The sequence below is a fragment of the Gossypium arboreum genome, chromosome 3 (genome assembly GCF_025698485.1).
Source record: "Gossypium arboreum isolate Shixiya-1 chromosome 3, ASM2569848v2, whole genome shotgun sequence".
In the NCBI taxonomy this organism is placed as follows: domain Eukaryota; kingdom Viridiplantae; phylum Streptophyta; class Magnoliopsida; order Malvales; family Malvaceae; genus Gossypium; species Gossypium arboreum.
The window spans coordinates 135,924,690-135,938,051 of NC_069072.1; the positions used below are offsets into that span (position 1 = coordinate 135,924,690).

At 30.4% G+C, this 13,362-nt stretch overlaps 1 protein-coding gene across 1 annotated transcript; it reads left to right on the forward strand.

Moving 5' to 3' along the window:
• The first annotated feature begins 7,357 nt into the window (after nt 1-7,357).
• On the forward strand, nt 7,358-8,908 carry LOC108475306 (glycine-rich cell wall structural protein-like). Its single transcript, XM_017777273.1, has one exon. It carries the CDS (start codon nt 7,358-7,360, stop codon nt 8,906-8,908), a length of 1,551 nt encoding a protein of 516 aa, XP_017632762.1.
• Nucleotides 8,909-13,362: the final 4,454 nt, after the last annotated feature.

A 13,362-nucleotide genomic window follows, 5' to 3' on the forward strand; every position in this document is an offset into this window, starting at 1 on the left:
TCATAAAGAAACATTCTTTATTGAACAAAATAAGTGCTATCTAATGTATATAACACCTATACAAGTCCCCTCAATGTATAAGCAACCTGGCTAATATACTAGATCAATTACAATTAATCTTCCACTAAAATAGCAGGATAATAAGCTCCGGGAATATCTCTAATAAGTTCTAGATAAGTCTCGAATCTTTAGGATATGTTCCCATTGTTTGTCCGATTTAATCCAATCTCCTTAAAAATAAGGAAATTGTTTTACTTGATCTAATCGCAACGGATCTGAAAGATATGTTCCTATAACAGGTTTGGACATCATAGATGGGCTTGCACACATCCAAGATATTAGCAAGGATTTCAGCCTAAGGTTATTGTTACGAAAATTTTCCAACTCTATATAAGGTAAGTTTACGAGGTTGAGCAACGCTAAACACTAGTGGGCACTACTCTTAGTCACTCCTGATAAATTGCGTCAACAACCTTTAAATTTTTAAATTTAATAATGTTGATTTTAGTGAGTTGGGTTGATTGAATGTGAGTGAGTTAGGGTGGTTTTCAAAAGGAGAAGAGGGTCAATAGGCACTAGAGTTTGATTTTTGGTGTGCCTTTCGATGCTTATGTTAGTACCGATACAAATGATAGAAAGCAAGAGATATGGTTTTAGTCAAAGGGTCAACATACCTTGCTAAGAATTGTGTATAGGTATTTATAGGCTCTCCATTCCCTTTCCGCATTTGCGTGCCTAAAACTAACAACTTTGTGCATGGCTTATTTTATAAATTTAGGATTGTTAGACCCCTTAATGGTTTTGTGCTTGTTGATTGAGTTAGAAACGGAACTTGTGGTGTTGAGATCTAGTGCCCTTAGTGTAGTGATATTGTCAAATGTACTCGTAATTTTTGAACAAATTGGTTTAATAAAATCTCATCTTTCTCATTAATATCTTTTGTATAATGTACTTAATGGTTTTTGCAAGCAAAATGAAAGAAAATATTAGCTCGTTGATTATCTAATGTTTAACTAATATTAAGTTGCAATATATGGTTGATCATAATGCGACAAAGACAACTTATATTAGTAAATAATCTAAATGGTTCATAGTGTAATCGAAATTGAGTAAGTCGATTAAAAGATTAATATGTCATCTATCAAGTCCAAATAGGAAGATACCTTGTCTTGGGTATTGAAGAGGATGATTCCTGAAAGATAGAGACTTAGATGTGATTGTTTGGACTGACAGAACATTGGATAGGACCAGATTAGAGTAAATATAAATTTATTCACTTGTGACACTCATTATCCCAAGTAGAGTAAATATAGATTTATTCACTTGGGACACTCATTATCTGACTTACCTCAATACTGAGTAAGTGAAGGACTATGTGTGTGCGACTTGTATATTTTAATGTATTAAAAACTCGATTTCATTTAGTAATAGAGTTGAAAGTTGGTGTTTGGGCATACGACTTTTGCTTGATATAACTTCACTTAAAATAGTGGAATTCATAGCTCAATAAATGGTAAATGACATCCTCTAATTGACATTATATGACAGATGGAAAAGTAACGTTACCACAAGTCATTTGTTTAAAGACGAATGATTCAATTACTATGTGTTAGTAATTGATTTTTTCATGGAAGAAGTTGTAATAGTTTGCATGATATAAAATAGGATCATGTTGGGAGAACGAATTTTATCCCAAAGAGATTAAGGATGTCTTATGAAGGTAACACGCATATGACAAAGTCATTGGACGAACACTCAATGAAGTAATTTTTGTAATGGTATATTATGGGGAGAGCTTAGTCATGGTACTTTAGTGGAATGACCGCATGACTAAATAATGTTGTAATTAATTGAAAAAGAGTCGGAAATTAATTACAATTATTTGAGCCCTAATTATATATATCTGATTGGTCCTTTTGCTAGCTCGACATATCCTTGATGGCTTGCATTTGAATTGATGATGTGAATATATGAAAATGATATATTAGAAAAATAGATCGCATTTATCACTATCCGCAACGAATGTATTTTCTTGCGCTAAATAAGAGATGCATTAGAGATTAAATTAATTTCTTCAAATTATTATTTAATTAAATAATTGAAGTTCAAGTGAAGATTAAATTAATTAGTGATCATAGTTTCATAGAATAAGGTAAATAAATTTATTTACTCATAGATTTTAATATAATAAAGTCATCATGATTTTCATGAGATTAGAATCGGGTTGATAAAATAATATAATTAAGCTAATTAATTAAATTAATTGAATAAATAATATTTTGACAATTAGAAAATTGTTTGTTGGATTGGATAAATTATAAGCTTATCTAAAGAATAAATAACATATATAATTGAACCTAATATATGACGAGATCCAAGTAAGCCTAATATATAATAGTGGGTGACAAAGCTTAATCCTAGAAAAGGGTTGTCACCGCCCACTATATGTACTCCTTATAGGAGTAATTTTATAATTAAAATATTAATTTTCGATCACACATCATTTAATTGAAACTCTAGCAAGTCGAGGTCGAGATTAGTGAAGAAAATTGAAATGTTGCAGGTTATAAATGACTTATTCCACTTATTTAGGAAAAAAAAAACAAATATTTCAAGTAAAATATTCATTATTATAAATATCATAAACACTCAATTGTAGAATAATAAATTAAACTTCCACTTGGTAATAAAACTGTTTTCTAAACTGTTTTTTCCAAGAATGTGGGAGAAGGACAAGATGCTTAGTGAAGATGCATTTGTACTCTGTTAGGGAAATTCCTTTATACCCTTGGTTGGCTTTTTATCATTTGACTAGTCTGCATAATAAGTTGTATTTCCTTATTTGGGTTTGAGCATGTGCTTGTTACTCTGTGTTTAAGCCCATGAAGTGTTTTGCATAAATAATAGTCCCCCATCTGAAGTGGCTTGTAGAAGACCAATAATAATGTTGCTATTGAGTATTGTGAGAGTTGGCACCTTTTCAATGGTGACTGACACGCTAGCCTTGGGGATAATGTGCAATAATGAGGGGAAGAATGATCATTGTAGAGTGGCACCACATGAATGGGATGTGTAGTGTTGTAGTTATATATTTTATTTGCAATGTTTCTGTGATTTTTTCATTCCCTGTCGCTTCTTCTTTTCTTGGTTTCTTTCTTCTTGAGTTAAAAATGTAAAGTGTGATGAGAAAGGGTACCACCAGGGTCATTCTCCTTCAGCTGCTGCTGGTGTTATTCCCCATTCTGTAGATACGTATAGTTTGGAGTGAAAGGTAGAGACTATAGTAGGGTTCTACGAGGGATGAAAAAATCATTTGTTCTTTTATTGACAAATTTTTAGGGAAGGTTTTCACTTACCACTTCAGCCATTCTTTTATGAAGTGCTGAATTTGAATGGTCTATGTCGAAACCATTTTCAAATCGAGTTTTGGAAAATGGGAATCGATTTTAAAAAATGAAAATAGGAGTCGCCACCAATCTTTTTAGGTGTGATTGGATCACCTTTAAAACATTTTGTTTTAAAATCATTAGTTTTGGTCCACGAAATAAAAGAACGGGTTCGAGTCGGTTACGTCTTTGAGGAAGGATTAGCACCTCGTAACGCCCAAAAATTGGTACCTAATTGATTATCAAATGTCTTTAATGTCGGAAATTTAAAAATTTTAAGATATAATCCTCTTTAAAATACTTTGATTTTGAAAATTTGGGTTCACTCATATCAAAACATTGACACTAAGTTAACCTTTTGAAAATCTCTATCTCGAAACGACAAATCGCCACATCCAATAAGTTAGGACACAACGCTTTGAAATTCCAAGACAGTTGCTCGTATTTTGAAAATCTTAAAACTTAGAAGGGTACTTGACTATTCGAACTCAACGAGAAAAGTTGCAACCCAATAAGTTAGGGCACTACTTTTCTCAAGCTTTCAAATACTAAACATTGCCTTTTTATTTTTATAAAACTTTTAAATATTGTTTTAAATGACCTTTTAGAGTGACAATTCTATATTACTAAACATAGATATTCAAATAGTGTATATTACAAAGTATTATAACACTTTATATAAATGCAATCACTATATAGAGGGTAAAATAGAATAATAAAATAATCATGCTAAGCAAATAGGAATATACCCAAAAGAAAGCATAATAAATGCACTAATTATATACAATATATCATAAATAAAACATTAAATAATATAAAAACATGGTAAATATTAATATGTAAAATATGTATGAGTAAAAATAGATGACATGCATAACAAATGGATAAATAGAATCTACATAAAATATAAAATATACAATCCAATAATTTAATGTACACATGAATGGATTAATAAATGAAATGATGCATATAATACAATATATCAATGTACATATATAAAAATATGCATTTGAAAGTAAATTATAAAAGTCTAAGATATTACATAACATATGAAATACATAACATAATAATAATACATTAATTCTAAAGTAAAACAAATATTGTATAATAATAAAAAAACATAAGTTTTAAAAATATACGTATAATATAAACAATTGATAAATAGAATGAGCATATAAAAAATGTGATATTTAATAATAAATTTAAAATATAATATATAATAAAAATATATTTATAAGAATAATAATTATATAAAAATATAAAATTTATTGGTTTAGAAAATAATGTATAAAATATCAAATATGTAAAAGAATTTATATTTATAATGAAATGATTATATAATATATATACATGCATAGAAAATATATATTTGAAAATAAACTATATAAAAGGTTAAATATTATGATATATAAAATACATAATCAAATGTATAAAAGATAGGAAAAAATATACATATTTGAAAAATGAAGAAATTAAAATAAAAAAGGGTTGAAAAGCTAAGATAGACGAAGAATAAAATAAGAACAAACCACAGAGAGTAAGAACGCAAGAAGGAGAGAAATTTGAGTGAATGCTCTCAAGAATTCTTATTGCTTCCCAAAACTCAAGTGTGTGTCCTTTACAATGAAGGGAGAGGCCTCTATTTATAGTTGAGCCTTCCCAAATCCAACGGTACAGATCAATTACATCAACGGTTAAGATTAAAGTATATCTACAAATTAAATCTCTAAGATTACAAAATCATATCTTCTAAGATTGTATATCATATCTAACATTGCAATCATATCTAAGATTGTATCATATCTAAGATTGCATATCACATCTAAGATTGCATATCATTGAAGATTATATTTCCATATGAGTCAAGCTTGTAGATGGACCTTAAATCTTTTCAAGTAATGGGCCATTCCGATCGGGCCAAATTATATTTGTAATTCTGGACTGAACTTGGACTGAACTTGGACTTCGTTTTTTTGGGGTTTATTATTTTAAATACTGAAATGGGCCGGGCAAAATTGAGTGTCTACAGTCTAAACCCTAACAATATTACCTAAGGACAGTGAGCTACTTTACTCGCTGTTGCGAAAAGAAATGGAATCCTTTTGCGAGGGTTATCCCCTCACTTATTCTCTTGTAAGTTGAAGTCGAGTTGTTGGTACTACCTGCAAACATAGCATGTAAGGATGTTTGTAGGGCTGAAAGATTATGACTGGATGGATAAAGCAACATATTTCTGTTGGAAAACATGGTTGTGCACCAAGCTTGTAAATATGCAATTAAATATGTGAATATGAAGTAAACTATCTGCAAGTATATAGATCAAATTGTAATATAGTTAACCTATAATGGAATACTTGAAAAGTATTTCGAGTATTGTACCTAACGGATTACTATATTGGAAAAAATTATTACTAAATTAATTACCTAAAAATAATTACAATTGAGTTACAAATTAGAAGTGCTGGTTCAAAATTGAAATAACAATAAATCAAATTAAATTAACTAACCTAAACTAACCTATCAGAATTTCCTACTCCTAGTTTCAACGATACGAGCTCCTAGCCTAGAATCAATTGAATTCCTAATTGTTAATTAAGCTATTAATTACCCTTAATTGAGAGATTTACCACCCTTAACTGAGAGTACCCTTTCGGTCTCACCCTTAAAATGTGAAAAATTCACTTCTTAATAAAAATGATAAGAAGCATCTTCGAGATAGATTATAGAATTATCCTAAAGTTTTACTTATTTTACTTCTCTTGGTATATTAAATTTAATTACTTTAGTTAAACCAATAAAAGAAAATAAAGTTTCTTTGTATTCTAAAAAAAAGTTTTTGCCTACTACTTACTGTTTAATTTTTCATGATTCATTTTTGGTACATAAGTTAATATGTAATGTTGGTATAGTAATACCATTTTATTTGATTTGTTTATACCTTAGAAGGAAAATGAAAAGGAAAAGGAAAAGGAAAAAAGGCTTAATTACATTGAAAGGATTCATATACCAAAAAAATTCAATGTTATTAAATGTGTAAATGGGAGTATGTGCATTTATAATTGCCTAGTGAAACATTAATCTTCCAAGTAATTAGCTTCTATGTGCATAAAATCCAACATTATAACTACACCATTTGTTCCACATTAATCCTCAATATCCTTAAGTAATGTATTTTGGTCCAATACTTTGTTTTTTACTCAAATAACTAAGAATTATGTTTTTAAAAATCCTACTTTTAGCTCATCATGGAATTATTATTTGTTGAAATTATTACTAATTATTTTTATTTAATTTTTCCTAAAACAATATATCACCCATACCTAAATTCTTTTCTCTCTTACACAAGAAATAACAGTGCAATTGACATAGTCATTTTGGTTTGACACATACAAAAATGTAATTTAATAGATATAATTATTTCATATTTGGTTTTAAATGTGATAGTATCAAATTCGTTTTAATGGTACTTTCAAGGAGAGAATTTAGATTCAAATTTTGGAGATAAAATTGTTGGGAGTGATAATCACAAACTATGAATGGATTACTTTTTGTGAGTAGCTAATGGGCATGGAGATACCATTATTCCAAAAAAAAAAAATCTATTTTATTCGAAATCATGTTTTTAATGGAAATAGTTGCTATTTATTCAATTGCTAGTTGAGAAAATGAAGGGGAAAAAATTTCGTTAATAAGTTGAATGATTTACATTATGAGTTCTCTTTACTGAATGAATGGTTAAACGATTTCTTACTCCCATGCTTAAAGCTCGACCATTTGTTCATTTTCTTTATAAAGTCAATATTTCTCTATAAATATTTAATTTCTTAATAAGGTAAGCAATGAGAAAAAGAAAAAAAAAGGAAAAAAAATCAAATGGCAGAATTCTAAAAGCTTGAATTCATGATTTCTTACATGCTTTATTGTATAATCAGATTATTGTGGGTTAACTTTCGCTTAAGCTTTTAGATAAGATGGGTGTTTTTACTTGGATGGTTGTGCCTCTGGTCTTTTATGCTATTTTTATGGATGATTATGTAATTGCTGATATTCTTAATGTTGATGAAAATGAACATAATTTACTTCAGCATCTGGATTTGTCCAAAGAAATGGCAGAAAATAAAAGAAATAGGAGGTCTTTAACACTTTTACCTCTACTTGGTTTAGGTGCCGTTGGTGCAGCTGGTGCTGCTGTTACTGGTGTTGCTGCTTTAAAAGGTGCTTCTGCTTTAAAAAGAGCCATACACGAACATCGTGTAGCAAGAGGTGGTGGTAAAGGTGTTGGAGTTGGAGGTAATATTGGAGGACAAGGAGGGTTTGGTGGAAAAGGTGGTGGAAGTGGCAGCGGTAATATTGCTGGTGGTAAAAGTGTTGGATTTGGAGGTAATATAGGAGGACAAGGAGGATTTGGTCAAAAAGGTGAAGCAAGTAGTAGCGGTAATATTGCTGGTGGTAAAAGTGTTGGATTTGGAGGTAACATAGGAGGACAAGGAGGGTTTGGTGGAAAAGGTGGTGGAAGTGGTAGCAGTAATATTGCTGGTGGAGTAGGAGGGCAAGGAGGATTTGGAGGAAAAGGTGGTGGAAGTGGTAGCGCTAATGTTGATGGTGGAGTAGGACAAGGAGGTTTTGGTGGAAAAGGTGGTGGAAGTGGTAGCACTAATGTTGCTGGTGGAGTAGGAGGGCAAGGGGGATTTGGTGGAAAAGGTGGTAGAAGTAGTAGCGTTAATGTTGTTGGTGGAGTAGGAGGGCAAGGAGGGTTTGATGGAAAAGGTAGTGGAAGTGGTAGCACTAATATTGCTCGTGGAGTAGGAGGGCAAGAAGGGTTTGGTGGTAAAGGTGGTGGAAGTGGAGGTGGTAGTGGTAATGTTGCTGGTGGATTTGGAGGGAAAGGAGAATTTGGTGGAAAAGGTGGTGGAACTGGTAGCGCTAATGTTGCTGGTGGATTTGGTGGGCAAGGAGGGTTTGGTGGAAAAGGTGGTGGAAGTGGTAGCGCAAGTGATAGAGCTAATGTTGCTGGTGGAGTAGGAGGGCAAGGAGGGTTTGGTGGAAAAGGTGGTGGAAGTGGTAGTGCTAATGCTGCGGGTGGAGTAGGAGGGAAAGAAGGGTTTGGTGGAAAAGGTGGTGGAAGCGGTAGTGCTAATGCTGCTGGTGGAGTAGGAGGGAAAGAAGGGTTTGGTGGAAAAGGTGGTGGAAGTGGTAGTGCTAATGCTGCTGATGGAGTAGGAGGGCAAGGAGGGTTTGGTGGAAAAGGTGGTGGAAGTGGCAACGCTAATGTTGCTGGTGGAATAGGAGGGAAAGGAGGGTTTGGTGGAAGTGGTAGCACTAATGTTATAGGTGGAGTAAGAGGACAAGGTCAGTTTGGTGGAAAAGGTGGTGGAAGTGGTAGCGCTAATGTTGCTAGTGGAGTAGGAGGCCAAGGAGGGTTTGGTGGAAAAGGTGGTGGAACTGGTAGAGGTGACTTGCATTTTGGTGGTAATTTTCATTTTGGTTTAGGAGGAGGAGGAGGGTTTGGTGGAGGCAACTGATGCACATTACAAACAAAGATATTTAATTACTGAATTCTAGTTACATTTCCTTATAAATAACAACAGTTGGTTATTTGTGTTTCACTTATTTTTATTCAGTGAAACCTTAAATGAGAGATTTTGTTAATCCTCGCATGCTATGCATAGGTGGTTTGTACTATGTACTTTCCTAATATTAATGTGAATCTTTGTTATAGAGAATAAAATGAGAATATATTAAAATCTTAAAAAAAATGGGTTTAAGAGTTCAGTTGCATATGAGTTTATGTTCTTACAATACCCGTTATCAAAATGATTCCAAATAAAATGTGTTATCCATAATTTTTAAGTAATGAAATCAAATTCCACATATAATAAATATTTCTCTCAAATCAAAAGTATTATTTTTTTAATTTTTTTTATGAATGAAATGAAATTTCCTTTTTTTTTTTTTTACATCCAAAGTTGTCAGTATCCCTTTGGCATATTGAAGGAATTTGAGGGTGTATTCTATGGAAAATTTCATTCTATTCATCTAGTGTATTCCTTTGCCATTAATAAGCTTGTAGTGCTCTCTCGACACCTCGATGTTGAGCTAATACATTTTTATTGCTTGGGACTATTGCCATTGAATGAATTGAAACAATATTTGTATGAAAATTAAGCAATGCCACGATTAGTGTCTACTGCTTCAGGGACTATTGAAGAAGAAATAAGAACACAACAATTTATTTACATAATTCGGTTTCTCCAAGTTTGTTGTTCCTAGAGAGACAATCCACTATCTTAACAATTTGTATAATAAGTGGTTACAAGCTTTAGCATTCGCTAGATTAGAAACCTCACTTTTTCACCTAAGATCTACATCACTCTCCTCTATGTTTCCTTCAGGAAACTTCGGCTAAAAATAAAGTAAACCACTTGATTTTACACTCCTTCATGATCAAAATAAGTGCTCTCTAATCTATATAACACCTATACTAGTCTCTTGAATGCATAAGCAACTTTGCTAGTATACTAGATCAGTTATAATCAACCTTCCATCAAAATAGCAAGATAATAAGCTCTGAGAATATCTTTAATAAGTTCTAGATAAGTCTCGAATCTTCAAGATATGTTCCCATTGTTTGTTCGATTCAGTCCAATCTCCTGAAAATAGGGAAGTTGATTTCCTCGATCTAATCCTAACCAATCTTTAAGATATGCTCCTATAATATGTTTCGATATCATAGACGGGCTAGCACACATCCAAGGTATCAGCAATGATATAAGCCCATGATTTTTGTTTTGAAAATTTTCCAACTCCATATATGGTAAGTTTATATGGTTAAGTAGTGCTAGACATTAGTGGGTACTGCTCCTTTTCACTCCTCATAAATTTTCTCATCAATTTTTGAATTTTTAAAATTAATAATGTTGATGTCAACTTTTTAGTTTAAGAAGGGTTTGGTGGAAAAGGTGGAGTAGGAGGGCAATGAAGGTTTGGTGGAAAAAAAGGAGGAAGTGGGAGTACTAATTTTGCTGGTGGAGTAAGAGGGCAAGTAGGGTTTGGTAGAGGTGGTGCTATTGGTGCAAGTGGTGGTGGAACAAGAGGACAAGCATGGTTTGGTAGAAATATTAGTGGAAGTGGTTGCACTAGTGTTTTTGGTGACATAGGTGTGTAACAACCCAATTTCTAGTGGTGTCGAAAAACATAATTTCGGGATCTCGTTTTTGTAAACTGAACCCGTAAATATTAAATAGGAATATTTGTAGTGTTAATGTATAGATGAATTGAAATTTGAATTAGTAATTTAATTGAAATTGTGATTAATTAAGATTTAAGGACTAAATTGTAAGTTTAATTGCTATAGATTTTTTATTAGAATAAGGATAAGGGATTTATATAGCAATTACCCAAAGGATTAAAATAAAAAATGAACCTATTTTAAATGGATGATAGTGGGATGTGATGTGAATTATCATTACTTTAAGTTAATTAAGGATTATGGCTTAATTAATTAAGTTTAATTAAATTAATTTAAGTATAAACGATAAAATTGGTGAAAAAAGTTGATAAAAGCATCATTTGTTTCCTCCTTCAACCTACTACGATAGGAAAAGAGAAGAAAATCTTTATTTTACATTTTGGCCATCAATTAGATAAGAATTTGAAGTCCTTTTCTTGTAATACTTATAAATTCTTATAGATTTGTGATCATGAGAGCTTGATTTAGCTAGCCCATGTACCAATTTGTAAAACTGTTAAAGTTTTGAAAGTTTTGATTGTCGAGAATTAAATGATTTAGGTATTAAATTGATAAAAATTTAGCCTAGTTTAAGAAAAAGGACTAAACTGTAAAGCTTAACAGTGAGTTTTCCACATTAGGGACCAAATTGAATAAAATGAAAAACTATTATGAAATTTTAGTAGGAATAGAAAATAAATGGTCCCTAATTAATATAAGTGAAAGTGGATATTAATACAAGGCTTTGGATTGATAGTTTTGCTTGTTTTGCTTTTAGGGACGATATTGAATAATTTGCAAAATATGCATAAATTGATAATTGGTTGTGAATTTGATGTATAATGATAGGGTGATATGTTTTATGATTATTTGTAGCTACCGTTGACATGGATTCATTGAGAGGGAGAGCGAAAGTAGTCGATGGGTAGCTAAAATTTCTGGTTTGTACATTTATAATTTAAGTTGTGTGAATAGTTTGCATTTTCATGTTAATTGCATGTGGGAGTACCAAGGTTAGCAAATGGTGATAATATAGGTTATTAAATAGAGCTTGAATGTGAATTTTTGGAATAGAAGACTAAACTAAGTAAATTGCAAAATAACATGAATCGCTAGAAAAATGATATGTATTATGATTTGGGTAGAAATGTATTGAATGATATAAAATATATGTGATATGATAATGAATTAGATTGTGATAGTGAAAATGATTGGAAATTGATATGTGTACTAAAATGTAAATGGAATTGAATATTGATACCTATTATCTAATCGGGTGGAGTCGAATATAGTTGACATGTCATAGGATTGGTTTGTGTACAAATTATGTGCCAGGATGCACTTTATGTGTCATGATGTGTTATTATCGCATTAATAATGTAGCACCTTACCCCCAGCTTAGACGTTTTGGTCAAATCTTGAGGTATTACGCTTCCTGTTTAGTAACCCAAATTAAAATCTAGCTTTGGAAATCGTGTTATCTAGCAATAGTCTTACATGTTTTTTTTAGAAATCACGCGCAAAACTTATTTATTTTACAAAAAAATCACTTAATTTGATACTTAATGTTGTAGCAAAAATTTTGGAGTTGATAATTTGAAAACTGTGATTTTAATAAGTGAAAACATATTATTTTACTGATTATTGAAAACAAAATCCACCAAAAAATCCAAAAATTGAAGAATAAGTCCAAAACATTTATACAATCCAGAATTAAGGTTTCGTTTGTTTCACTGAAAATGACTTCCAAAAAATGATTTCTAGAAAATGATTTACTTTTCTGGAAAATCTAATATTTTCAGGTGTTTGGATGAATCTGTGTAAAATATTTTTTGTTGTTTGGTGATTTCTTAAAAATATTTCATAAAAGTTGTTTTCAATTAAACAAACATACATTTGAGATTTTTTTATTTTTCATTGTTTAATTGAATTTTTATCTATAATTTTATATTTTACATTGTTTTTGCATATATTAAAAATATTATGTTAAATTGATTAATTACGTCATTTTTAATTATATGACTACTAAGTGAGTATTTTTATTTAAAATGTGACATCAACAAAATTGAAAAAAATAATGATGTCAATAATTGGATTTGATTTTTAAATTTGAAAAGTAAATGGACTAAATTTTTAGAAATAAAAGTAAAAGACTAAATTACAAATCATGAAGTATATATAGACTTATGACATATTTTAACCTTTATATTACAAAACATTTATTATTAATATATTTATAATTGTAATAAATATTTATTATTGAAATATTAATGTTGAATATTTTCAATAATATGTGAATAATATTATTTAAAATTATCATTTTAAAATTTATTATTAAAATAAAATTGAAATATTAAATAATTTATTAAAATAATAAATTGAAATATTAATAATGTATTATATGACCAAATATAAATAATTAAATATGTATGTTTAATAATATTAAAAAATAATATTTTAAATATTTTAAAATAAAAATAAAAATTATTATTAATATAATAATATTAAGCTTGATTTAAGTTAATTTTTATATAAAAATTAAAATTATCTACAGATGAGCTCTTTTCCGGGAGTCATTTTCCGTTGACCAAACTATTTTCTGTGAAACAAACACAGGAAAATGCAGAAAATATTTTCCGTAAAACCTTTTACATGTAAACAAACGGACCCTAAACTTAAAATTGTGTTCTTTTTAATTAACCTGAATCTAATTCAAGCTCCCACACGTCGCTCGATTAGATGTTTACT

Coding starts and splice junctions, on each gene's coding strand:
- LOC108475306 (XM_017777273.1), top strand. CDS start 7,358: ATGGGTGTTTTTACTTGGATGGTTGTGCCTCTGGTCTTTTATGCTATT.